Source organism: Scheffersomyces amazonensis, assembly GCF_036850825.1.
Source record: "Scheffersomyces amazonensis strain UFMG-HMD-26.3 chromosome Unknown RJT21scaffold_1, whole genome shotgun sequence".
NCBI classification, from domain to species: Eukaryota; Fungi; Ascomycota; class Pichiomycetes; order Serinales; family Debaryomycetaceae; genus Scheffersomyces; species Scheffersomyces amazonensis.
The window spans coordinates 161,332-189,155 of NW_027042741.1; the positions used below are offsets into that span (position 1 = coordinate 161,332).

Genomic DNA, 27,824 nt, shown 5'->3' on the forward strand with positions numbered 1-27,824 from the left:
TTTCGTTATCAGTACATGTGTCACAAAATGAAATTACGACATTTTGCAACCTGTGAGTAAATTAATGGAAATCATTAGAATGAACAGTAGTTGAATAAACTGTAGAATATCCAACTACAGTTTAGTTAGAAGTACATTTAGTTATTTTGTTACTGAATATATAGTATATTCAAATAGTTAATCATATTATATACACATACACATAAATAAAGTTAATTATATATACTACTCATTTACATTCTATAATATCCTAATCTATATAACAAACTTAATTCCTTGACTCTCAGGAATATCTATACTGGCTTTCGGTTTCTTAGGACTTATATTAAATTCTCGCAAATATTGTTCATTCTCTTTATTTGATCGTGTGGGTGATACAGCCACTCGTACTATTGGTTTGGGTCCACTAGTTCCATCAGTAATATTAGCAACATTGGAATCTGCTAACCGACGTAATTTAGTAGTTTTAGTTAATCCCTTAATAATATGATCTTTGTCCTTTAACATTTCCTTCAATTGTAAGATCTCTTCCTCTTGATCTCGTAATACAGCTTCAAAGTGTTTTTCTGACATCTCCTTACTTGATCTCTCTTGTCTTCCGATACCATTCACTTGATATGAAGCCTTCAATTGCATTTCCAAATGCTCTATATATCCCTTATACTCTTCAATTTCGTAATTTACTCGTTTGCAATATTCTTCAAAATTAGCCATAGACATCAGCAGTCCATTAGTTCCTGAGCCTAGTATATCATTGATTGTATCATTCTTTAATATTACAGTTTCTGTCTTTTGTAGATCTGTGAGCCTAGTAAAATGTTCAAGCTTCTCATTTAATATTCCAATCTCTGCCTCATATTGTGCTATTCGACTATTATCAGTCATAGGGAAATCAGGGACATTATTAGCATTAAGCTTTAGAATATTTATTTCATTCTTTTGATTCTCAATAGTTCTCTTTAATTCTTCAATTAATCTTAACGAATCTCCATCACTCAATCTAGATGTTGTATTCCTTTCAACCGATATTAGGATATCTTTTGCTCGAGCAGCAAATCTTAAAGTATTATAAGTTTCAGCAGTAAATTGTTGATTTGAACTAACTGAGCCCAAATGAATTGTACATAATATCAGGATTAATGAAGATCCTGATAAAGCTGGTTGTAATAATCTAGTTAATTTTGAATCTCGATAAGGTATATGTTCATTAGCTCCATTCCCATTAGACATTTGTGATAATTTACTTATAACCGTTGATAAGGCTAATAATGATTTATTAATAAATGCACCTTCTTTTCTTCTTTCTAAGTTTGATGTAGCTCTTTCTGATCCTGCTAAATCACACATTGATAAAGTTGCATGTTGCTCTGTTTTATCAATTAAATCTATAGTTGTCAATCGAATTTGAAGAATAGAATGAGATCTTGATGATCTAGCATTAAAGTCAGTTGCACTAGTTTTCCTATTGTTGTCTCCTTTTCGAATTAATTCTAATATTTGATCCTTTGATTTTATTATTGGACTTGAAATACCCACTATTCTAGTTCCATGAACTGGATCATCTCTTATTTTTAAATCCTGAACTGTTGAAGCTTCAAGTAAATCGATGATCTTCTCATTATAAATTTCCAAATAATTCATGGAAACTTCATATTCGGTATGAAGGTTATCGTTTTCAATTTTATTAAAGATTTCACCAATAGCTAATTCTACAAAACCTGGATCTGATTCATCACCTTTCATAGAAAATGTTTTTCCTGAACCTGTCATACCATATGCAAATACAGTACCATTATAACCATTATTCATAAAGTTATTTACTATATGTGAACAACTTTTATAATAAACTTCTTTATTTGTTAATCGAATATCAGGAGCAAATACATTATCAAAACTAAAACTACTTAAATCATTAGTATTTGTTATTGTATTTGAAGAATTATCTATTTCCCATGGTGATGGCTGTGAAGTATTTGAAGTATGAGGATTTGGTCTAATTGATACAATAATACTTCCAGTATAAGGTTCTTGAGTTCTTACAAATGATGGAGTTGATGGTCTACTACTAAAAGTACCTAAAGAAGATCCCGGTCTTGAACGTGGCTGTTGATTTACACTACCAGAGGATGATGCCATTATTCTAGGTGATGCAGTTCTGAATGTTCTTGAAGGAGGACGAAGATCTGTATAACTTGATCTAGTAGTAGTACCTTGAGATGCAGGTGTTGATAATGGTCCCGTGAATGATGCTCTTGATCTCAACGGAGTCTTTTGCAAAGTCATTTCTTTTGTGCTATGTTGTTACTTACTTTCTTATACTTTCTCTTAGTGATATTATCAAGACTTTGTTAATGTATATCAACGACTCAATTGTCAATTGGTGAAATAGACGAATGGTCAATTTGATTATTTGGCACTTGGTATGTGAGTGTTTACACTCTGTCCCAATTGGGTAAACTTACAAAAAAAAAATGTAGAGAGGAAAATACAAAATTTGCGATTTTGCAGTAAATTAGAGATAAACAAAATTGATTAAATATTTAAGTGCAATTATAAGAGATGGAAGATAAGAATGAGTAATAAGTGAATAGGTAATTGGCTAGAGTTTGTAGCATGGTCTATCAGTAATATCTTTTCCATACAATATAGTCCATTCTTGATATTTTTTATTGAACTCAGTACCTTCAATTTCACATTCTCTCTTAGCATTAATTGCTGATCTTATATCAGTAAAATGTAAACTAAAACATAATTTCCTTGAAACAACAGCTCCAACTTCATTGATCTCTCCAAATACAGAGAAATCTCTTTTGATATTTTCCATATCTAATCCAAATGAGAAATGAGAGTATGGTTCAGGAAATCTGTAATCATTTAAAAACTCCCAACCTTTTCTATAAATGGTTTTAGCAAATATCAAAATTCTTCTTGATCCATCATGAGTGATATGATATAAAAGTGATTTGGAGATTATAGGATGAAATACTTCAAGTTCGTCACTATTGAATCTATTTGCAAATTCAGTGATTGGATGAACATTGTTGACAAGAAAGAGTCCACATTTACTATATTGATAAAAATTCATTGCATGATCAACAAACACAAAATGTAATTCAATATAATTATTATCTTTATCATTCAGAGTTTTGAAAACAAAGCGTTCTAAGGGACCTCCACATACTTGACCAAGAATTGAACTCAAACTAGCATCACTGGGTAAATGCTTTATTAATATGACTCTGCTTTTTAAGTTGTCAAAGCTCTTCTTAGTATTAAGCACTTTATTGTCGATGGCTGATCTCCTATCCTTATTGATATTTTCCAATGATAACTTCTTATCTCTTAATGTTCTTTGCCCTCGATTCACAACAGTCGAGTTACTAATGTTATCATTATCAATTGTATAAATACTATTATTCTTCAGAGATATGAAGCGAAGTTTTTCTTCATTATGGTTCTTTTCAATCTGTTGAATCTTCTTATAATCGAGTCCCAACAAATTTGACTTCCCATAGACTGAACCTTTAAGAGTGTCTGAACTTCTTTCATCGTTAGGAGTTAAACTTGAAACAATTCCTCCAAATCTAATAGTACAAGCCTTAGCAAATCTTCGTAATCCCAATCTTTCTGATTTGGTTCCAGCGCTATCTTCATAGCTATCAATAATCTCAGTAATAGGCCTGTCATTATTATAAAATTGAGTAAAAGATGGGACAATAGAATCTGGATGATGATTTAGCAGTGGCTCTGTCTTGCTTTCACTTTTCGTTTCAGCCATATGTGAACTCAGTATTGAATTGACGCTACCAAAATTAGATTTGATATAATAGAAGGATAGGGAAGATGATTATAGCAAATATGATATATTCTACTTGTTAGCAATTTAAGTTTAATCAATATGTAAGATCTTGTAATTGGCTTGTAATTGAATTGGTTCTACCTATATAATAAGAAAAGAGTAAAAAAAATTAGAATTTGTGGAGGTTAAAAGATTTGCGCCCAAAAATCTCACTTTTCTTCTTAGAAGTTTCTTAGGGGTTTTTATAGCGGAGAATCTATTAGTAAAATAATGAAACGGATAAGTTTATATATATATGATCCACCATGTCTACCTTTAAATTAGTATACAATATATCGAAACATCTTAGTTAATATTTATATGTAAGGATTATGATATTTAGAAGTGATTGTCGTAAGTAAGATCAGCTATGCGTAAGAGATGCGACATCAAAAAAAAAATATTTGGATGAAAAATTCAGTCGATGGATAGTGCTATTCAAAGTAAAATAACTGAGTGTTATTATTAATGTCTAAAAAAGTCTACCAATAACTATCCATTAGGCTTAAAGGTTTGATCCAAACTAAATTTAGTACATTTTTCAATCCTACAAAAGTATTAATAATGGAACAAATAAAGAGATCATTAGGAGATGAGGGAACTTCTTTGGCTAAGAAACCAAGAGTTCAACCAAAGTCTGGTATTCAAGAGCATCAGGTTGGTATTACGGAATTTATAAATAAGCAAGGAAATGGATTCACAGGTATACTCAAGCTGCTTTACGCTGATTTTCAGGTGAATGAAATCGATCCAAATGGTAATGTTGTTCATTTATTAGATGAAGGTATTGATGTAGGTAAAACTAAAAAGGAAAGAAGACTTGAAAAGAGAGAAGAAGAAAGGAAAGAACTCGAAGGTAAAACTCCTGAACAGGTGGAAACAATATTGACCGAAAGAAAGATTCAAGAGGAATCAAAACCAAAGTATGAGCTCTCAGATGATCATCGTCAAGAATTGTTAACTTATATTTCTGATGAAGAATTAAAACAAATAGAGGAATTGTTCACTACAGGGAATAACATGGAGACTAAGACTACATTTGATGACAAACAAGTTAGAGGAAAATTACATCAATTGCTCAGAGCTGCATTTCAAAATAAATTGGAAACTGTGACCTCTCCAGAGAACACTTTTAAGATTGCAATCGCCAATAACACCAGTAGAGGTACCGGAAGACAGCATCCTCAAGAAAGTATGCATCATGTCGACGAAAATGGAGTAGTGAATTATGGATTGGGAGCATTTAAACCTTACTTGCATTTCACTGTATATAAGGAAAATAGAGAAACTATGGATGTTGCTTCTTCTATTTCTAAATTTCTTAGATTTCCTCATAAAGCTATTTCGTATGCTGGAACCAAAGATAGAAGAGGTGTTACTTGTCAGAGATTTAGCATTCATAGAGGTAAAGTTGTTAGGGTTAATTCATTAAATAAAGCTTTAAATGGTACAACTTTAGGAAGCTTTTCATATGAAGATTCTCCATTGAGATTAGGAGATTTAAAAGGTAATGAATTCATAATTACTATAAGAGACATTAATCCAATTAATGAAGGCGAAAATATTATTGATATTATATCTACTAGTTTCTCTTCTCTCAGAGATAAAGGGTTTATTAATTATTTCGGTATGCAAAGATTTGGTTCGTTCTCCATTTCAACTCATGTTCTTGGTATTCATGTCATGAAAGAAGATTGGAAAGCAGCTGCTGAATTAATTTTATCCGAACAAGAACTCGTTGCTCCAGCATCTATCGAGGCAAGAAGAATATGGGCAGAAACTTCGAATCCATCATTAACTCTAAAGAAATTACCCCATTATTTTACTGCTGAATCTTCTATTTTGAAAGTCCTTGAAAAAGAGACTTTAGATGAAAATGAGAGTTACAGCAAGCATTCATACTTTAAAAGTATAATGGCTATACCTAAGAATTTAAGAATGATTTATGGGCATGCTTATCAATCATACGTTTGGAATAAAGTAGCTTCTAAGAGAATTGAATTGTTTGGTTTAGAAGTTCAGGAAGGTGATCTTGTCATAGATAATGAATTACCGCAAACTAAAGCTGAAAGTAGTGATGACGAATTTGAAGAGGATGTTGCTACTAGTAATGAAGTCAAAGTAAAAGCATTAACTGAAGATGATATAAAGAGTGGCAAGTATACAATTTATGATGTTGTATTACCAACACCAGGATTTAAGATTGTATATCCAACAAATGAGCAATTGAAACAAGTATATGTAGATACTATGGCTCAAGATGGACTTGACCCCTTTAAAATGGCTAGAAGAATTAAAGAATTCTCATTAACTGGTACCTATAGAAATCTTATGTCCAAACCTCAAGAATTGAGTTATGAAATTGTCAAATATGCTGATGAAACCAAACCAATAGTAAGAACGGATTTAGAAATCTTAAAGCTTAAGAAAGATGGAGAAGAAAATCCACTGAAAATAATTACCCCAATCGAAGAAGAAGGTAGTGGACCTACAAAATCTGCTGTAGTATTGAAAATGCAATTAGGGGTCAGCTCTTATGCCACTATGGCATTGAGAGAATTTATGAAGGCAGATACTGCCAGATTCAGTGAAACCATGTTCAAACCAAGTCAATCTTAGACTCATTAGACTTTTTCTTCTTGTATATATATAAAAATTTAATTACATCTGAGTGGTCCATGTGTAGAACGAACCCCATTTCCTATTTCGGCCTAGTTTTTCAGTTGCGCAATCGAAATCAGAAACGGGGAAATCTGATAAAATTATTAGTGAGTAGTGTTATCAACTCCGGTCAATAGAAAACAACAAACCAAATCAACATGACAAAGACATCATTACATAGATTGTCACCATCAGCATATCGAGCACTTTTGTCATCTTCTACTCCGAAGGAAAGAGTGGTGCCAATTGATGCAACATGGTATATGCCTAATAATCCGAAGAATGCCAAACAAGAATTCTTGAAAGAAGCTAGACTTAAGAATGCAGCATTTTTTGATCTTGATGCTATAAGTTTACCAAACTCTCCATATCCCCATATGTTACCTACTTACAGTATTTTCAATAAAGCTGTTCAAGATTTGGGGATAGAGAAAAATGACAAATTAGTAGTATATGATAAATCTGGAATATTCTCGAGTCCTAGAGCAGCATGGACTTTTTCATTGTTCGGACATCCAAAAGTTTATTTATTAGATAATTATCAATACTATCAACAGTTTAGATATCCTGTTCAACAAACTCCGGTGAGCAGTTTTGCTACTCCTTTAAAATCAACAAGTGATACAACAGGAACTTACGCTCCAATCACCGAAGCGGAATTCAATCAAAACTATAGAGATCAAGTTATTGAGTACGAGGAGTTATTAGAATTGGTCAAGAATGATCAATTGAGTAAAGATTACTATACATTCGATGCTCGTCCTAATGATAGATTCACCGGAAAGGCTCCAGAGCCAAGACCCGGATTAAGCTCCGGTCATATTCCTTCGGCATTATCCCTTCCTTTCAGTAAGGTTATCAATGCTACCAATAAAACTTACAACGTGCAATTCGAATTATTAAAAATCTTCAATGAAGATTTTGGTTTAGATCTTTCTAATACAAACTTTTTGGATGGTAAGAAAGGAATCATTGTAATGTGTGGTTCTGGTGTCACTGCTGTTATTTTAAAAGTTGCTATTCAAAATGTTATTGGATTGGATGTTCCTATTCGGGTTTACGATGGTAGTTGGACTGAATGGGCAAGCAGGGCTCCAAAGGAGTTAATTCATAAAGATTTTTAGATATTAATTTCTAGTTACATTTATTAGATAAATAATACGAGCTGTATATCTTTGTACTTGCCACTTTTCTTAAGCAAAATTGATTGCCAAGAAGAGTTACAAAAGTATTCGTGTATTTAATTTATCAAATTAAAACGTGTAAATAAGTTAACCACAGTCAACAACACGCCTAGAAATTACTGAACAGTTTATAATTGGAGGAATTAATAAATTTCCGAGGATACCTCTAACAGTTCGTTATTTCCCGGCTCAAAATCAGAGCGCCTCGCACCACTTACTCATTTCCAGAAGAATAAAGTGATAACGCCTCAAGGTTATTTATTGCTTCTAGAATACGGCAATAATACTACAAATCCACATAATCAAAGGATGGTGATGATCATACAAGGCAAAATAATGAATAATATCCTGATACGGCAATTATTCGTAAATGGTACTAAATGTAATTTATCATTAGATCTTTAATGATTTTGACATCAAGATCATTTTTGACATCAAGATCATTTTTGACATCAAGATCATTAAGATCATTTTCTTGGAAATATCTAGATTGAGTTATATAGAGGAAATCATACGTTACTGAATGTTTCACGATGTAGGAGCTCTGCTGGTATTAGGCGAACTAACCGAATTACTGTAGATGGTCGACCAAATTTCACAGTCAAATTGAAATATTTTTTCGCATCAATTTCATTTCCTAAAACAGGCAAAAGTGTTAACAAAGGGTCCTTGTGTGTATGAGTAACTTCGAATAACCACTTTAGTCAATATAACTATTGTGTGAGGCGGACCCTGTCTATGAAAACTTATGATTTAAATAGTTTGAGGTAATTCTGTGATTATTTTTGACACATATTTGTCAGAAGGAGTGGCTCATAAGGGTTGATTTTTACTTGATTGAGCTCTTCTATTGCATTTAAGTGAAATTCAAGGCTCACGACTAAGACTTAACAATACTTGATTGTAGCATATGATGAGCAAATCTGATGGACAGTTAAATACCGAATAGTATAAATATGGAGAGAGTTACCTCGTAGAAAGCACAAGGTAATGCCTACTAACAATCTTATAACAACAAAAATCATTACACAATGAGAATTGCTTCCATTTTAACAGCCGCTGTCACAATTTTATCTGTTGCTAACAGTGCTCCAACTAAGACAGAAGAAACAAAAGTTTCTATTCAGAAGAGAGACTTAACCATTGGACAATTAATATCTTACATTGAGGATGTTATTTTAGGTAAGCCAATTCCAGCAAACCTTCCAATTCCAAGTGGAGTCCCAACCAATCCTGGTCTTGCTTTAGCTGAACTTATTCCAAAGGATTTGTTAAACGTGCAACTTGGGGATCTCGTCAACTTGCAAATCCCAGCTTTACCTACTTCTGTTCCAGAATTATTGCAAGAAATTGGTAATGTTTTGTAATCACATATCAAGACGCAATTGGTTTATCTCGCTGCTTAGTTGGTTCAAACTAAAGGATTTTTATATATGAAGTATATATTTTGATTATCGTCGTTTTTCAGTTCTTTTATTATTATCTTATTTATTAAATATACTTAATACCCAATTATTATCGTTCTTTTGCAAATCAAATTTCTGCATGGGTGAATCATCTCAAAGGGTACCTTACCGAAGATAACATGAAATTTCACTCATGCACCTATTTCTTGTTTCGTAAATCTTCTCTACAGATATACGATGAGCTAAATTGGCATATTAATTATATTAGGAAATAATAAATAATTAATGCTGAAATTTCTTTTAAAAGATTTACTAGATTTCTGATATTTGAATTGATCCTATTCTATAATTGGTATTGAAAATTAGGAAATAAAGACGCGGAAAGAGCAATAAAATTTATATTTGAAATTTTGGTTTTTTTCACCCAAATTCTACGTAAAACTTCAATTAGTAGAGAACTTTGCACCATTAAATGGTGTTACTTGCTATTATTAGATGTAAATCTTGACTGTTAATTATACTGGACTCTCTTCCATAAAGTCATACTTATTAAATATTTAAATAACCATTGCTCTGAAATTATCAGTTTCATAATATTCAACGGCTTAGTTCTTTTAAAAATTTAATGAAAGAATAGCCCAAATTGTAGGATGTGGCTCTAAAAGCAATATTTCAGATTCATCCCCTATTTAGTCATCTCAAATGAGGGCTCACTTATTTGCTGATAAATTTGCATTTCTAGACTCACCCCCTGTTTGTCGTTTCGTTACTACAGCAGGTTGCTGATGTCCAGATATCTAATTCTTTAGCATCGGTGTTTCGACTAAATATTATTTTGGTTCTAGTTCAAAAATATTCTTCCAGAACTATTTTTTAGTAAGTACAAATATTTTATGAGCATAAAATTCTAGATGTGTTGAGTTGCATTTGGTAGATACACATAAACAGCTCATACATTCTGACTTGACCGTGTCTAAGGTACTACAAGTGTCTAAATTGAATCATATGATATCAATAGCAACTTCGAGTTAATTAGATGAACTCTCATGATGTAGTATACCCCTTTTAATAGTCATGCTTAATGTGCTTACACTATATATTCTAAAATGAGGTGAACCTGTGCGCGTAACCATAGATCCCAGAAAGTAACGTTAAACGTTAAATAGACTAAACTCAAAACTTAGGATATTTCTCAATCAATGCACCCAATCTCCTTACGGAAATCATTCCTATATCATCAGTTGCTTTCGTTATTGTTTACTAACGGTTTTTCAAAGGCTGTTCTTTCTTTGATCTAACCTTGCTACATCATTCACACCAGAAACATAATTGTCAGTGAAATCAAAGCTTATCAACAATACGTCTCCGACAATAGATATAAAATTTAGAGAAGAAAATGGAATGCACGTTTTTCTTTTGTTACATAAAATCAAAAAAAATCAACAATGGTTGGAACAAAGAAGCATAGAAATTCACCAAATCCAACAAAACATACATAAATAACTAGCCTATGCCTAGGGATAGAGAATTAATTGCTGTATAAAACAATAGATTGGAAACAACAACCTAAATAAGGTTGTTAATAAAAGCATATCGTAAATGCTTGACAATAAGCAAATTTATCATAATGGTAATAAAAAACTTATAATTGCTGAATAGATCTCATCAGTGTCCCAGTCTGGACAACCAATATCCATAAATTAAAAAGAAATGATTTGCATAGGTAAACAACATAGAAGAAAAGCGTAAGTAAAGCACTCCGTTCATTTTAGTATGTCGCATTTCTCAATTGGGTTTAAAATACCCAGTTCAAACAGTTTTAGGAAGAATAACCCAGTGACTTGCGCGTTTGACAGATTCGTATTTTTTTATGTATATCAAGTTTGTGTAATTTATTTGCATATCAGGTAAACGTAGAGTTAAAATCTCTCATATTGGCTTGACTGATACATGGGTATCTTTCTATCACATACCGCAATGGCCAATTCATAAACACTTCAAGAAATGGTAACATAAAAAAATGGACCTTTCATTTCATCCATTCCTTTCTTTATGTGTCTGCTACTTCTACCAACTAGTATGTAACTGCGCAGTATATCTATAATGTCTATCGGGTTTTCAATAATAATTTTTTCTGATCTCCATCATTTCAAATTATTTTCTATACGGCATTAAAATTATCATAACTAAGAAGTTTGATCTGAAAGTTAAGAAAAATGATTAAGGGGTTAATAGATAAAGTAACAAAATAACCTTCTGCCAAGATACAGAAAACTGCTCTAATGACCTTTTTATTTGCTACTGAATCATAACTCTAAGGCGTATAGCTGCTCATTAACCTATTAACACGTTGGATAACTTTGTGGCTCATGTATACTAAGGCTATTTTGTCATATAAAGAAAAATAAATAACAAAGCAAAGCCCAATGCAAGCCTATTGCAGATGCAGAAAAAGCAAAATTTTAACAAAGCTCAACAATAAGAGAGACATAATAAAATATTAAGCTCACTTACAGTATAGGCATTGAATGCTATTACAGAGTATAGTGGCGCTCCATTTGATCGCCCATCCCTCTAGGGATATTTGATGCAAGTAATTACGTTCCGTGTTTATCGGACATATTCAACATTTATGGCTCATACACTACTGCTTCATGCATACAAGTTTTGAATAGTATTTGCATTCATATTTGAATCTCCGTACGTTTGCTTTGCGCCCCTTAGTAAGTCTTGATAATTTGTATATAAACAGGGTTTTATCCTTCTAATTCATCTAATTCTAATTTTTTAAGCTCTGACTATTAATATTTACAGATCAAGTAGAGTAGCATAGAAATAATTGAAAATGAAGTTTAACGTAATTCTTGCTAGTTTAACCATTGCTGCTGTTGCTAATGCTGCTGCCCTTAGGAAATTCAAACCTGAATTTACTGACGAAAAACAAATTTGGCCATCACCACCATCACCACCACCAGTTCCTTCTGCTCCTTCAGATGAGTTCTTCAAAGAAAACCCATTTTGGGCTTGGTGGTTCTTGTCTTTCTTCGATCATGGCTTACCAGGTAAAGGAAAGCCAGGTCATTTCTCACACTATGAAAACTTTACTCACCATCACCCAGAACCAACTTTCTCATTCCCTCACCCAACTCATTTCTCCCTTCCACCTTTGCACTCATTCTCCTTCCCACCAATTCCAACTGATTTCAGTTTCCCACCATTCCCAACTCATTTTACTTTCCCTCCAATTCCATCCAATTTCAGTTTCCCACCATGCCCAACTGACTTCACTTTACCTCCATTACCAACTGACTTTTCTTTCCCACCAATCCCAACTGATTTCAGCTTCCCACCAATCCCAACCGACTTCAGTTTCCCAACTTTCCCAGCATTTACTACTCCACATCCAACCCTTAAAGTTCCTAGTTTACCAACTGTGTTCCCAACTCCAAAAGCTCCATCCTTCCCAACAGAAAAGTTCCCAACCTTCCCAACTGAAGTTCCAGAACCTCCAAAAGTTGCTTTTCCACCAAAGATCACTATTCCAAAACCAGAAACAACTCAAGAAGCAAAGTTCCCTGGTGGCTTCTTTTAAGTGACTTGACTTGAATTTACTTTATACAATAATAGGTTTTAATTACTGGCTTTGGTTTACTTTTGGATTTGTCTGATATTCTTAAAATAAAAAATACTATAAAAGGTCAATAAAGTTTGCTATTGCTAATTTACAGTAGTATATTTTATTTACTTTTCTTTCCTTCTTGATTCCATTTCTTCTTTGACTTTCTTCACATTATCCATGAAAACATGGTAATGCTTATTTTATTTTATTTCTGTTTCTTAGTCACTTCGGTGAATTGCTAACATTATTAGATTTCAATTCACTTCCCTTTAAATTACTTTCGAATTACCCAAATATACAAATTTGTTTTCAATTATTACTTACAACGTAGTTTTTACTTTACCCCTAGTATATTTTTCTTTGTTCAAAATTTAGGTTGCGAAAATTGTTATTTTTTTGCTTCATTTATTATCTGAACTTTATTTTTTGTTCACATACCGCACCGACGGACAATGAAAGGAGGGGGGTAAAATCTAGATGTAGATGTTTAAAACAATTAATACTGCCACATCTTACATATTGTAAAATAACACCACATTCCGATGGTTCTCAATGACAAATAGAAGCTTCTTACCCCTTGCAGCTATTAACACTTAGCCTTTGGTCTGACAATAATAATTTTCGCGTCTTGCACAATTATGAGTAAATGTTTACAATCGGTATCTCCTTGGCTTTGTGCCATTGTAGGAGGCTACAATTTGTTATAAATAACAATATATGTATGCATACAGCTGTAAGATCCAACGCCAACGGTACGAGAAGTGGGGATAAACCGGATTTGTTCATCTTGATTGTTTGAGCTTGGCGATGAACTAAACTGGTATTACCGAAGTAGCTTTAAAACTTAGTACAATCAATTTACTTAAGTACATTGTATAGTTCATAGAGTACTAATAAGCAACTGCTTACAAACTATTTTGATTAATTTAAATTTTATTAGGATAGTAATAATAATAATAATAGATCGAGGAATAAAAAGTTATATAACAATATACATCATAAAGTATACCAAAAATAAAATGACTAATGCGTTCGTTCGAATTAATAATAAAATAATAGTAGTAAGAGTAGACATATTCAATATTCACCTGTAAGGTAATATGTAAATATACTTATCAAAAGTAAAGAAAGGAAATTAACAATAAAAAAACAAGATAAAAAACAATAAAAATCATAAAAATCAATCAAAGCAAATATCAATAAACAAAAGTTAATAAAAAAATAATAGTAGTAATGGTGATAATTTTGCAGTAGGATATGTAAACATGGAACATAAGGAGATTGGAAAATTAAGATTCGTTAGTAAAGGCATTTATGTAAAGTAAACCAAATTTCAATTCAATTTACTGGTGTTGGTTCATCTATTGATAAGAACTTATATTTCTTCTTGGTAACATCGTAACAGTCTTTCAAAGCATCATCATCAACAAACCAACTTACTCTACCGGCAGCACCTTCATTAACAATAGAGCTCGGTAATCCCTTTTCTGGTCTTTCCATAATAATTCTCATGATTGGAGCTTTTGTTAAACCTTCAACAACAAAAGTAACTCTGGCAGAATGACATATCACAGGTATGGATAAAGTAATTCTATTTTCGGGACCAGATGGAGCTTTTGATACTGGTAGACACCATGCTAATTTTTCTCTTAATTGTTCACCATGATTTGGGAATAATGAAGCAATATGACCATCTGGAGCACAACCCAACAATAATAAATCAAACATTGGTAATTTAACAGAATCTTTTCTAGCAAAATTATTAATAAGGATTTTTTCATAATCGTCCGCACATTCTTGATTATCATCAATTAATGATTCATCGATATGGAAAATACGAGGTTTTTTATCACCTTTAATTTGATCAAAAATTTGACGCTTTGATTCTCCATAGTTAGAATCTTTTGATTCAAACGGCACCAATCTTTCATCAGCAAAATAAATGTCCCATTTATCCCACTCAATAGATTCTTGTCTTGGTAATAATCCTTGATTAAGAATTTTAATTAACGAACCACCGGAAATGGCGATTTTAAACCTTACTTCTGAAGTCTTTCTCTTCTTTTCTTTTTTACTAATAGGAGTTCCACCATTATTAGGTGAAAAATCACTATTTGAGTTTATGCCATTATTGTTGATACTATTATTTAAAGAACCAGTATATAATTTTGATTGAGAATTTAATTGAGATGTACTTAAAGATAAATTTAAAGTAGATGGACTTAGGGAATGATTATTTGAAGAATGTGAGAATGAAGCTGTTGATGAAGATGGGAATAAGCTTGGCCTTTTGGATTGTTCTTCTTTAAGTAATGCTATAAGTTGAGGATCCAAAGTATTGTAAAGTGTTTGATTTTGAGCTGATATGATATGATCCGCCACAGCTTCTGCTACACCTTCAAATTCAGGAAATGAATAAATTAATGGGACTGTTGTTGTCATTGTATAATAAGAAGCAAATTAAATGTTAGTTTCGAATAAATAATGGACGATGTAATACAAGAGTTGACGAATTAGATAAAGTATATGAACGTCTTTAATAATTGTGGGTATGGTTTCAAACAAAGCAGTACGTATTCAGTCCAAGTTGTTCGAATACGATATGATCTATAAGATATTGGGAGTATGCAATGGAATGATTAAACTTATGACTTTAACCCGATTGTATGGATGGATTGATAGATAGTCAATGCACAGATTAAAGTATAGTTTAGACACTATTATTAGATAAGCACAGTTATAAGATGAATGAACGAATCAAACAATGAATGAATTAATTAACAGATCAATGGAGATTAGTTAATTTGAATATAAGATTAGTTATGACAAGTGGTGAGTCACTGTTGTATTAGATCAACAATTCTTTTATACACAAGGCGATTGAAGTATAAATAAGTAGCCTCAGAGGTACTAATATTATCAACAATATAAGGTGAAGTGTGAAAGTGCCCAGTAAGCTAAAGATGTGGGAGATTCGGTAATAGAACAGAAAAGAATATTAAGGAAAAAGGATCTGTTGATTTTGATATCACTCAACCAAAAAAAGCTCAACTTAATTTTTTTTTCTTCCTGTCCAGAGGACCGGAGATTTTGCAGGGAGTTTGCAAAACTACACAATTCTACTTTAGAGGAAAAAATTTAGGTGTTGAAGCAAGGTCTAGCTATAGTTTTCCTGGAGCTGACTCAAGTATATAATGTTCCTTTGACTATAAATTGTTTCATACTATAAATATAAATAGATGTAAGGCCAAATATTGAGTAATATAGTAAATACCAGTAAGGGTCACGTGACTAAACAGTCACGTAAAACTCCTGTACACTTGCTCTAATACAAATGTAACAAGCTAGTAATAGATTACCACAATTGTAGGAAGTTACGGATACTTAAACTCTAGAGTCCGACCGTTCCTTATATATCTTGATAATAATAAATTTACGGGTTTAAATATGCTTTTGCAAAGCATAACTACGCCTCTCTAGTGTTTACTTTATAGATTTACATACGTATAAAACAATTTTATGTCATTCCTAGGTATATTTAAATAAATTCCTTATAACAAATTATTCTATCAAGGGGGCTGGATAGTGGAGTATTGTATTATCAGTTGTATAGTGCTAATCAGCTCTTTACGTAATCAGACTCTCTCCCTGGCAATCCGTGCTCCGTGGGTTATTTCCTATTTGGGATGAGAATGATGGAACTGGACACTACTTTGCACGTGATGTGTATTAAATAAAACGACATTTTTTCCTTTAAACGACATTGTATCATACCATGACCCCAATATGGGGAAAGGCAAATGTCAGTAATTGTTTAATTAAGAATTATCACTAATTATCAATTAATTAATAATATAAGACATAGTCTAATTCAGTTACTATATTCAGTCATGACAATTGATAGTTACTTTGGCCTAACTAAGAAGCTCTTCCACAATTTTGTTGAGGATCAGTATCCAACTTCATCGAACAAGTTTGTTCATACTATTGTGTATGATAAAGAATATGCTAATCAAGTCCAAGTATATTTATTAGATGAATCCCATAACAAAACCTTGATTTTCACTTATACTATCAATCCTATTAGTGAAATCAAATTCGTCATAAACGTTGTGCTTGATGAAGAGCAAGATCCTCCTAAAATAGAAAATGTATACATAAATTGGTCAGACAGTTCATTAACACCAAGTCCCATTAAGTTCCCTCTCGATGAATTAAACTTGTCCCTGAATTTAATCAATTCATTCAATTTAAAAATAAAATCTATTATCAGTAATCAACGGTTTAAAGAATTAATTGACTCGACTTCGAGAAAACAAGAGGATCCAAATGTGTTACACCATCAATTATCTCGTTCCCCAGAAAACGAACCAGATAGATATATCCCAACCATTCCTCCAATTGGTAATGTATCTACTAGTGCTTCATCTGGTCGTCCAGCAGATATGCCTGATTTTGATGATGAATACGAAATTAAACGTCCTGGTGGTCCTCCTCCATCTGCCATCTTTCCATCTATTGGAGATGATGATCTTAATCCTCCTGGTTTACCTAGACATCCAGAGTTGAAACCTTATATTGATCCATTGGGAACAGGTGCATCAAGTTCTACGCCTTATAGTGGGATGCATCCTTCAGCCAACCATCCTATATTTGGCGGACCTTCATCAGGGAATACTTCGAGATTAGGTGTTCCTCCAGGAGCTAGATACGATGATCCTTATGGAGAAGATAACTTGGATGCACTAGGAAGTGGGTTGCCTGGTAATTTACGTGGGCCTGGCGGACGTGGGCCAGGTGGGAGTCACAGTACCGGTGGAGCTGGTTTTCCTGGATTTAATGGCCCAACTGGTGGAGGATTTGGCTTTTGAACTCCGAAGCATTGTGTTAACAATCATGCATGCAGAAAATAGATCATACTCACAATATACATCAATTGTATCGCATTACGCCTAAAATTGTAGATGCTTGCTTCATCTAATCGATGAGGTTCGTTTACCAGAAAGGGAATCTCTTTCAGGGGACAAAGCAAAATGAATATTTTTGACATGGCGCAAATGTTATGATACTGTACTAGTAGATACCTATTAACCCTGTGCCAAGAAATGTATCTTAAATTGATATCGGCTAACACATAATCAGTAAATATTTTGTATTGTTTGAGATTTTAGAGATTGAAAGTTAATTGTTCACGAATTTCCATATTAGAATAAAATCTCTTAAACGAGGTCTGTGTAACTAATGACCGTATGTATTTGGCTTCGAATACCATGAAATCGACTCATTTCAAAATTTAAACTAGTTAGAAAATATAGATCTTTACCGATTTGCAGAATTTCCTAAATAGGAAATGTAAGTTGTTAATTACCCAAAACAGAAATTCCTGTATGCTATCTATTTCTGCTTTTCGCAACTTAAAATATCAGATGAAAAAATAAAGAATTTTAAAAAGAATATAGATGCGGGGCAAATTGCAGTTCGCTGATGAAAACGTTTATCCTTAGGAAGAGTAACCATAATTTGGTTTGACCGCCACTGCAAAGAAAGGTCTGATGATGCTAAGAAAAAGAGCCCGATTATAGATGTAGGAGTCTGGGGAAGCTAGATGAACATTAAAACCTTATTCTCCACTTGCATCTCTTTGCACAAGTAAGCGATCTATTGTTCTATAGATCAAAACCACGTAAGCTGGAGCCACTCTCTGTATATACATGTAAGTTTGGCCTATTACTATGGGCTAGGCATCCAATTCAAAACTAACTGAAGTGTTAGAAGTGTTTTACTGATTGTATTTAATGACATTGAACAATAATAAAATAAAATGGAAGAGGGGGATAAAACAAAGAGACTATGTATATTTAATTTATTCGGGGAAGGGTCATATAAAAGCGAGTTTCACCGGAATTTCCGTCTTCTACATAATGGATAATGTAATTCTGTAATCCGACTCCACCTCCTCTTCCAAAGAATTGAGGTGACGAGAGACATGTTCCCCAGAAAGATAAAAGTATTTCATTACGAACGTATATACCTAACCTAACTCAAACTTTTAAATTTAAGCCCCGGTTTTATGAACTCTTTCCATTTATAGTTATGTTACTTTAGACTAATAGAGGCATATTGCGTACCATATTTTATAAGGTTTTGTTCATCTCTTTGCTGCCACCCAATTCTTCATAATATTAACGTTCTACAAAAGTGAGGGAAGAACACACAAAATAATAATTTTCATACTTATTCTTCCTAATTCGGAAATTTTATTATATCCCCATATATACATTTTAATACACTTAAACCAACTTATTAAATAGAAAGAATATTATCTGGACCTGACTTTGCATCATTGTTCAAATAAATATATTCTCATCTGTCAAGTTTCTAACCTTTTCAAATTTTTTACTTTTAGCAATACAAATTTATTTTACTTTTCCTTTAAAACACTTCAACTTTACAAGCGGATTCAACAACTAATAGGTCAACAAAGACCGAATCCAACCAACCACTTGAAATTAGTCATATCCCTCGCTATCAATTTCCATTGAGATTTGCCATAGTCTATCCCGATTTTCGAGTACTTGCTTACTATTCATCTAATAATTATTCATTTCTTAAAACTTAAAAGTTCATAATACCCATACCCATTCAGTTTACTCAAAAATCAAGACTCAAGATATTTAACAAAATATCAGCATACTTTATTATCATTAATCAGCATTATAAAGATTATATAAGGCCATATTAAAGCTCTTGATAGAAATAAAAAAAAGCTTTTTTCTCCACCCCCTAGAATAGTCACACTACATAAAAAATACTATATTAATCGCAAATCTCGAAATTATTGCAAACTGAAATTCAAGTATACATATAAGTTATTAATCAACCATGCCAGAACATATATATAGTATGTATGCTCGTAATTCCTATCATGATGAAGGTGATGTTGAAGATAATGACCATATAGAAAGATCTCAATCTCCTGAAAATACCCGTAATCTGGTTCCTGGTTCATATATTCAGAGAGCCTACTATAGCAGAAATAGTTATAATTCTAATTTTATGAACAATAATTTATTAGAACCACTGCCATCAAATAATTCAGATACAACTGTTACTTATGTTGATTATGCTGAGAGTACAAATGATAATACGATATACAGACAACAACCTCCCAGGAGGCAGAAGAAGTCTAAAAGGAGATCATATCCTAGAAATAGAAATAATGCCGATGAAGACAAACCTTATAACCCATATGATAGAATAAATTCCCATATTTCAAATGTCAACGAGGAATCAGTTAGATCTATTCAAAGTAACATTGTGCTGTCCCAAACCAACCTTGAAAAGGAAGATATTTCACGTTTAGAATCACAGGAATTACAGAATCAAAAGCGTTGGTTCTCTTTCTTATTCTCCAGAAAAGTCGATCCAATTCCCTTGGACTCTGAACGAGAACTTTATAAATTTGATTCTTCTAATGTTATTTATAAATTATTTTTCTGGTGGTTATGGCCAATACTTCTTCGGGGTTATAAGAGAACTTTGCAACCAAATGATCTTTGGAAGTTAACTCCTGAATTAAAAGTAGAATATATGCATGAAAAATGGTCGGAACATTTAAATAAGATCCTTGATAAAAGTAAAAAGAAACATTTAAAAAAGTATCATAATCTTGATGATTACAAATGGCCAGTATGGGCTGTTCCTTATGCATTATATCTTACATTCTGTTGGCTGTATACTTTAAGTACAATTTTATTGGCACTTTCCTTTGTTGTTCAAGCCTTATCTCCATTGATTACCAGAAGATTGATTGATTTCATCGAATACAGATACTTTGGATTAGAAAAGTCGTTAAAGAAAGGTATTGCATACACAATTTCTTCAGTAGTTTTGATTTATATTAATGGTTTATTAATGAATCATTTCTTTCATACTGCTATGACTTGTGGGGCTCAATGTAAAGCAATTTTAACTAAAGCACTTTTGTTAAAATCATTTGACTTAAGTGCAAAATCAAGATATTTGTTCCCAATTGGTAGAGTTACTTCTTTGATGTCTACAGATTTAGCAAGAATTGATTTAGCTATTGGATTCCAACCTTTAGTTATTTGTTTCCCAATCCCTGTTATAATTGCAATTGTTTTATTGTTGACCAATATTGGTATTTCTTCATTAGCTGGTATTGGATTATTTGTTGTTTCTTTACTTTTCTGTGTTTGGTTGACAAAGAAATTGTTCATGACAAGAGAAAAGGTTGTGAAGTATACAGATCAAAGAATCAGTCTTATGAGAGAAGCATTAACCAATTTAAAGGTTATTAAATTCTATGCTTGGGAAATGGCTTATAGAATGAACATCACAAAAATTAGAGAAAAGGAAATGAAGTACCTTTTCACAATAAAGGTATTAAGAAATTTCATTACTGCTTATGCTGTTACTTTACCTACTTTGACATCAATGATTTCATTTGTGACGATGTGGGCCACAAACAGTATGAAATCTCCAGGTCAAGTATTTAGTTCATTATCCTTATTTGGTATTTTGGCTCAAGCTATTATGTTATTGCCAATTGCCTTAGCCACTGGTGCGGATGCTTTGATTGGGTTTGGAAGATGCAAAGACTATCTTAGTGCTGAAGAATTGAATGATGAATTGAACAACAAGTTAGATGAGCCTTATATTAACAATAGATTTTTTATCGGTCCAGATCGTTCATCAGAAGGGTTTGAATTTAGACATTCTAGAACTATGAATCGTGAAGATTCAGAAAATAGCAATTTAAGCAATGGAAATTATGATGATGACATGTATGATTCAGAAGATGAGGACTCAGTCATTGAAATTAAGAATGCCAACTTTGTTTGGGAATCTTTCCATGATGATATGAATGATAGTTTATGGGACTTGACCAAAGAAGATAAGAAAAGATCCCAAAAGAGACGTGAAAGAAAGATTGCTAAAAAGAGAGCACAACAAGCTGCTGGCGGTTATATATCTGTGCATAATGAGAAACAAGAAGATCCTCAAGAGAATAATAGATACACAAAAGAATCATACCTTCAATCCATTGAATCAATTGACTCAAACATAAATGAACAATTTCCTGGTTTAATGAATATTAATCTTTCTATCAAACGAAATGAATTTATTATAGTTACTGGTGCCATTGGTACAGGTAAGACATCTCTTTTAAATGCTATTGCTGGATTTATGAAATTAGATAATCCTTCTAATGGTAAAGTTAAGGTATATGATGAATTAATTTTCTGTTCAGCTCCATGGGTGCAAAATGCAACAGTTCGTGAAAATATTTTATTTGGAAAAAGATATAACCATGATAAGTATATGCAAGTAATTGATGCTTGCGCTTTAGAAGATGATATTGCTTTACTTCCTGCTGGTGACAACACTGAAATTGGGGAACGTGGAGTTACCTTATCTGGTGGTCAAAAAGCCAGAATAAACTTGGCAAGAGCTTGTTATACTGATGCTGATGTTTTACTATTCGATGATGTTATCAGTGCTGTTGACTCAAGAGTAGCCCAACATATTGTTAATCGTTTGTTCAGAGGATTATTAAGAAACAAAACAATTATTTTAGCAACTCATCAATTAGGAATTCTTGAAGTTGCAGATAGAATTGTTTTCTTAAATGGTGATGGAACTATAGATGTTGGTAAAGTTGATGAATTAATGTGCAGAAATGAAAACTTTCAAAGATTAATTGATTATACTCAAGAAAGAGAATCTGAATCCAATAATGCTAGTGAATATGAATTGAATGTTTCCAACAACAAGGAAGGTGATGCTATTGCCATATCCACCCAACTTTCGGCATCAAATAAGAAAGATCTTGCAACTGGTAGAACTATGACTGAAGAAGAAAGAGCAATCAATGCAATTTCATGGGATGTGTATAAGAAATATGTCAAGTTAGGTTCTGGAATTTTCGGGTGGACTGCTTTACCTTTATTCATTTTCTTTTTGGCATTATCTACATTCTTTCAATTATTCACTAATACGTGGTTATCATTCTGGATGGAAAAGAAATTCAAAGGTAAGTCTGATAATTTCTATGTTGGATGGTATGTAGGATTTGCATTCTTAGCCGTGATTGTTACTGCTATTCAATTCACTATTATGGCATATATCAATAATAGGGCCGCTGAAGTATTGAATGTTAAAGCTGTTGGAAAGGTTTTACATGCACCAATGAGTTATATGGATACCACTCCTATTGGAAGAATTTTGAATAGATTCACTAAAGATACTGACTCTTTAGATAATGAAATTGGAGAACAAATGAGATTATTTGTATTCCCCTTTGCAGCAATTATTGGTATTATTATCTTATGTATTTGTTATTTACCATGGTTTGCCATTGCAGTTCCATTTTTGGGTGGTGCCTTTACATTCTTGGCTAATTTCTATCAAGGTTCTTCTCGTGAACTTAAAAGATTAGAAGCAATACAACGTTCATTAGTTTATAATAACTTTAATGAAACTTTGACAGGTATGGCAACCATTAAATCATTCAAAGCTGAAAAGAATTTCATTGAAAGGAATGACTATTACCTTAATAGAATGAATGAAGCCTACTACTTAGCCATTGCAACTCAAAGATGGTTATGTATTCATTTAGATATGATTGCTTGTATGTTTGCATTGATCATTGGTATGTTATGTATAACAGAACAATTCGATATCAGTCCATCTTCTACTGGTTTATTATTGAATTATGTTATTCAAATTGTTGGATTATTAGCTTTAACAATTAGATCCATGACTCAAGTCGAAAATGAAATGAATTCAGTGGAAAGATTACATGAATATGCTTTCAATTTACCTCAAGAAGCTGCCTATATGAAAGCAGAAACTTCACCTCCACCTGAATGGCCACCTTCAGGATATATTGAATTTAAAGATGTATCATTAAGATATAGACCTACTTTACCATTAGTTTTAAAGGATATGAATTTGAATATATATCCCGGTGAAAAAGTTGGTATTTGTGGTAGAACTGGTGCTGGTAAATCATCAATCATGACTGCTTTATACAGATTAACAGAATTAGAAAAGGGTTCTATAAGCATTGATGGTATTGACATTGCCAATTTAGGATTATGTGACTTAAGATCAAAGCTTTCAATTATTCCACAAGATCCTGTTTTATTCCAAGGTACTCTTCGTAAAAACTTGGATCCATTTGAATCATATGGTGACAAAGTTTTATTGGATGCCTTAAGAAGATCTGGATTATTGGATGAGCAATCCATGGAAATTGTTAGAAGAACCAAATATGATCCTAAGAATGAAGTAGGATATGATGATTTGCACAAGTTCCATCTTGATCAACTTGTTGACGATGATGGGGTCAATTTTTCATTAGGTGAAAGACAATTAATTGCTTTAGCCAGATCATTAGTTCGTAACTCCAAGATTTTGATTTTAGATGAAGCTACTTCTTCGGTTGATTTTGAAACCGACTCTAGAATTCAAGAAACAATTTCCAAAGAATTTAGAAATTGTACTGTCCTTTGTATTGCTCACAGATTGAAGACTATCTTACATTACGATAGAATTATTGTTATGGATAAGGGTAAAATTGTTGAAAAAGGTGATCCAATGCAATTATACCAAAGCAATGGTACCTTCAAACAAATGTGTGATAAAGCAAACATCAAAGTTGACGATTTCGTTTGATTTAATTCCCCTTCATAAATATTTAAAAGTTTCGATTTTATATTTATTTGATACCAATTTTTAAAAATTCGTTATATTTCAATTCTATGTATACTATTAATTTTAACACTAATTTAATTGTCTTCGTTAGTCAGTAAAGTTTGTAGAGGTTCCTCATCTATATTTCTGGAATCTTCAACATCTTCCCATATAAATTTAATTTTGAAATATTTTGCAACAAAGGCTAGAATTAACAATATCGGTACTTCTAATAATGGTCCAAAAGTAGCAGCTATAGCTTGCTTGCTTCCATTTCCATATATAGAGATAGCAACTGCTAAACTTAATTCAAAATTATTTGAAGCAGCAGTAAAAGTCTGAGTTATGGTAGTGGCATAATCTGCTGCACAACCTGTAGTCCATTTATCAGGATGTTGCTCAATCTTTGATTCACAACCACATAATAATTTAGTTTCTTCTGAAATAGGAGATTCGATAGGAGAACATTTCTTTGTCGAGCTACGAACATTTGAATAATTTGATAACCAACGTAAAACAAAGAAAGTTCCAAACCACATGATCATGAAGTATAATACTAATGGAACAAAGCATCTTAAGGCTGAACCTATTTCCTTAATAAAATCATTACCTTTCTCAATAAAGATAACTACGATAGTGTATAATAATCCAATCAAAGCCCAAGGACTTATGAATGGTAATATTGATTTCTCATATCTTTTATGGCCAATAGTATAAATGGATATAAATCTTATAAGCAAACCGAATCCCAAAGGTACACCCAAAAAGAAAGCTACACTTTTAGCAACTAATGGATAAGAAACAGAAGAATTAACACCAGATGAGTCATAATCACCTGAAATAACATAACAGAAGAATATTTGGTAAGGAGCATATAACACTACTTGCATCAAACTATTAATAAGCACAATTATGGCACAAAGAGTATTATCACCATCAGCTATATGATTCCATAATAATACCATAGCAATACAACGAGCAAGTCCAATCATTATTATACCAGTTCTATATTCATCTTCATCAAATAACGTAAGCCAAGCAAGACCAAACATTAAAAAGGGACCAATTATCCAATTTATAAACAATGATATTAATATTTCTTTAAGATAACTTTCCTTTTTAAAAAATTTAAAGAAATTTTCCCATTCAACTTTACAAAGGGGTGGTATCATCATAACTATAAGTCCTATAGCTAAAGGGATTGAAACATCTACTACTTTTGCTCCATCAAATGCTGATCTACTTTGAGGAACATATACTGATAAAACTATACCAAGCACCATAGCCAATATTATCCATACGGGTAAGAGCTTATCTACTAAGGATAATTCCCCAAAGACCACCCTCATATCATTTTTAAATCCACTTCTTTGAGCAGTCATATTTGGTAGAGATATTGATATTAGACTTAGATCTAAGAGATAGTCAGTGAAAAATAGTCAATGAAAAATAAAGATGGGATGATATCTCTTTTCGCAATTAAGGTTCACATCGCGCTTAACATAACAAAACATTTATTAAATTATTACTAACAGATAGTACATTCTACATACTTTTTTTTTTGTATTTTGTAAATATCGAATCGTGGGGTATCATTTAAATATGGGTATCATTCGATTATTGAAATTATTCTAGTTTACCCTAGAAAGTTGATAAAATAATTCTGCACCAGCAGCTTGAATAAGAAGTGAAGTAGAAGGAGTACCTCCAATGATTCCATCACAAAAGTTAGAAGCATCAGGAGAATAGGCACCAGAACCTGGATAGGCAGCTATGAACTTATTATAGAGATCAATACTTGATGTAAAAGCACTATCAACAAAGGTTCCAGAAGTACCTACTTGATAATAATTATAATAATAATTACCTTCTCTATAGATTTCTTGATTGTAAGCTGCAAATGCTGCTTGTTGAGTTTCTGTGGTAGCTGCTCCTAAAGTTAATAAATCAGCAAAACCTGCAAATAAAAATTCCACATATTCTAATGCATTATTCCAATATCCTCTATTATAAAGGGCACCATTTTGATTGGTAGCTGCATTACCAATATTAACTGCTTGATCAATATATGAAGCCTCACCAGTAATTTGATTTAAATGTGCCAACGTGGAAATCAAAACACCAACTGTATAGGATAATTTACCTTTATTAACTACACCAGATGATGGTGTGATACCATCATAAATTAATTGGTCACTTGGATCTTGTAAATTTCCATAAATCCAATTAATGGCGTTATTGGCAAAGGATAACAAATTAGGATCAGCAGAAATTGAATAAAATTTCACGGCACTTAATGCAGCTTCCAAAGTTGCAATTGATGAAACATAATCACCATCAAGATGTTGATTTACTCCACCAATAGTTGGATTCCATTGACCCATAATGTTATTAATTAATGTTTGAGCAATAGATAAATATTCTTCATTTCCAAGAACTTGATAAGCAGATATGAAAACCCAAAGAACTTGAGAATTATCATCTAAATAAACATCATCATCTTTGTCTTGACTTGCAGAAAAGAATCCTTGAGGATTTCGGTAATTCAATAAGAAATCAACAACTGATTGAATATTTTGAGGATTTCCCGAATTTGCAATCACTTTAGAAGCAACGGCTACATTCCATACAACAGGGATTGAGTATGTGGTATTTTCACAAATTTGATCATTATTGTTCCAACCATTCACTCCGTTATTCCAAAAATAAGCCCAAGTATTGGATAATGCAGCACTATTAACTTGTGATGACGATACTGTACTTCTCTTTTGAAACCAATCAAGAGGGAACGAATACGTCTGTGCGATCAATAATGTTAAGGAAAGTATAAAAGTATTGATCTTCATGGTAATTAAATATCAAAAGGAATGTAATGCAAATTCGGTTCAATTAGAGGGAGGGTAGGGTAGGGTAGGGTAAGGTAAGGAATGAATGCTTTAACAGCTAACTATTAAATATGAATATATATATATATGGATAATATATATTTATATTAAAACAACAAGATCTAGGGAATGCTTACATATTTATAAAGAAAAGATTTAATAGAGGAAGGAAAGCGTCGATATTTGTCATGAGATAAGTAAGAGTAAACCATAATATTGGTAATATATGGTTGTCATGTACCGTCAGATCAAGAAAAGGTGTAGATGAAATATTAATTAAATAGTTACGAATTGTGTAAATTATGTATTTCAGGCTTTATAACTTTGCAGGCTTTACTTTATCCGTGCGGATATAAACTGAGGGACAAATTCGTATATTGATAACGTCTGACAATTATGCATATAGAAGATTAAAACAAGACCCTTGATTTAGTTGCCTCATTGAAATTATCCATGAAATCGTTTCATTACTAACTAATGCCAATGATATTTCGATTATAGAACAGAACA

General features: G+C 32.4%; 11 protein-coding genes across 11 annotated transcripts; 6 read left to right on the forward strand and 5 right to left on the reverse strand. All coding sequences in view use genetic code 12, as the record gives it.

Annotated features, from left to right (window-relative positions):
* Nucleotides 1–185: 185 nt before the first annotated feature.
* Nucleotides 186–2,379, reverse strand: KIP2 (Kip2p). The gene has a single exon (XM_064880458.1). The coding sequence runs from the start codon at nucleotides 2,281–2,283 to the stop codon at nucleotides 256–258; it is 2,028 nt and encodes a 675-aa protein (XP_064740450.1). The 5' UTR covers nucleotides 2,284–2,379; the 3' UTR covers nucleotides 186–255.
* A 220-nt stretch (nucleotides 2,380–2,599) lies between these two features.
* Nucleotides 2,600–3,930, reverse strand: RJT21DRAFT_132007 (uncharacterized protein; the record flags this gene model as incomplete). Its single annotated transcript, XM_064883096.1, has 1 exon — nucleotides 2,600–3,930. The coding sequence occupies exon 1, from the start codon at nucleotides 3,776–3,778 to the stop codon at nucleotides 2,600–2,602; it is 1,179 nt and encodes a 392-aa protein (XP_064740451.1). The 5' UTR covers nucleotides 3,779–3,930.
* A 122-nt stretch (nucleotides 3,931–4,052) lies between these two features.
* On the forward strand, nucleotides 4,053–6,557 carry PUS7 (pseudouridine synthase). Its single transcript, XM_064885163.1, has one exon. It carries the CDS (start codon nucleotides 4,403–4,405, stop codon nucleotides 6,455–6,457), a length of 2,055 nt encoding a protein of 684 aa, XP_064740452.1. The 5' UTR covers nucleotides 4,053–4,402; the 3' UTR covers nucleotides 6,458–6,557.
* On the forward strand, nucleotides 6,558–7,668 carry RJT21DRAFT_6033 (thiosulfate sulfurtransferase). The gene has a single exon (XM_064885164.1). The coding sequence runs from the start codon at nucleotides 6,658–6,660 to the stop codon at nucleotides 7,621–7,623; it is 966 nt and encodes a 321-aa protein (XP_064740453.1). The 5' UTR covers nucleotides 6,558–6,657; the 3' UTR covers nucleotides 7,624–7,668.
* A 1,046-nt stretch (nucleotides 7,669–8,714) lies between these two features.
* Nucleotides 8,715–9,050, forward strand: RJT21DRAFT_3755 (uncharacterized protein; the record flags this gene model as incomplete). The annotated part of the gene is made up of 1 exon (XM_064884361.1): nucleotides 8,715–9,050. The coding sequence occupies one exon, from the start codon at nucleotides 8,715–8,717 to the stop codon at nucleotides 9,048–9,050; it is 336 nt and encodes a 111-aa protein (XP_064740454.1).
* Nucleotides 9,051–11,851: 2,801 nt separating this feature from the next.
* RJT21DRAFT_116687 (uncharacterized protein) lies at nucleotides 11,852–12,997 on the forward strand. The gene has a single exon (XM_064880459.1). The coding sequence runs from the start codon at nucleotides 11,935–11,937 to the stop codon at nucleotides 12,679–12,681; it is 747 nt and encodes a 248-aa protein (XP_064740455.1). The 5' UTR covers nucleotides 11,852–11,934; the 3' UTR covers nucleotides 12,682–12,997.
* A 1,049-nt stretch (nucleotides 12,998–14,046) lies between these two features.
* Nucleotides 14,047–15,150, reverse strand: RJT21DRAFT_81543 (uncharacterized protein; the record flags this gene model as incomplete). Its single annotated transcript, XM_064885295.1, has 1 exon — nucleotides 14,047–15,150. One exon carries the CDS (start codon nucleotides 15,148–15,150, stop codon nucleotides 14,047–14,049), a length of 1,104 nt encoding a protein of 367 aa, XP_064740456.1.
* A 1,448-nt stretch (nucleotides 15,151–16,598) lies between these two features.
* On the forward strand, nucleotides 16,599–17,579 carry RJT21DRAFT_110883 (uncharacterized protein; the record flags this gene model as incomplete). Its single annotated transcript, XM_064879937.1, has 1 exon — nucleotides 16,599–17,579. The coding sequence occupies one exon, from the start codon at nucleotides 16,599–16,601 to the stop codon at nucleotides 17,577–17,579; it is 981 nt and encodes a 326-aa protein (XP_064740457.1).
* Nucleotides 17,580–19,743: 2,164 nt separating this feature from the next.
* RJT21DRAFT_90206 (P-loop containing nucleoside triphosphate hydrolase protein) lies at nucleotides 19,744–24,477 on the forward strand. The gene is made up of 2 exons (XM_064885636.1): nucleotides 19,744–19,892; nucleotides 20,019–24,477. The coding sequence occupies exons 1-2, from the start codon at nucleotides 19,765–19,767 to the stop codon at nucleotides 24,409–24,411; spliced, it is 4,521 nt and encodes a 1,506-aa protein (XP_064740458.1). The 5' UTR covers nucleotides 19,744–19,764; the 3' UTR covers nucleotides 24,412–24,477.
* ARR3 (Arr3p) lies at nucleotides 24,478–25,848 on the reverse strand. Its single transcript, XM_064880460.1, has one exon. The coding sequence runs from the start codon at nucleotides 25,809–25,811 to the stop codon at nucleotides 24,525–24,527; it is 1,287 nt and encodes a 428-aa protein (XP_064740459.1). The 5' UTR covers nucleotides 25,812–25,848; the 3' UTR covers nucleotides 24,478–24,524.
* A 212-nt stretch (nucleotides 25,849–26,060) lies between these two features.
* RJT21DRAFT_3761 (Six-hairpin glycosidase-like protein) lies at nucleotides 26,061–27,275 on the reverse strand (the record flags this gene model as incomplete). Its single annotated transcript, XM_064884368.1, has 1 exon — nucleotides 26,061–27,275. One exon carries the CDS (start codon nucleotides 27,273–27,275, stop codon nucleotides 26,061–26,063), a length of 1,215 nt encoding a protein of 404 aa, XP_064740460.1.
* Nucleotides 27,276–27,824: the final 549 nt, after the last annotated feature.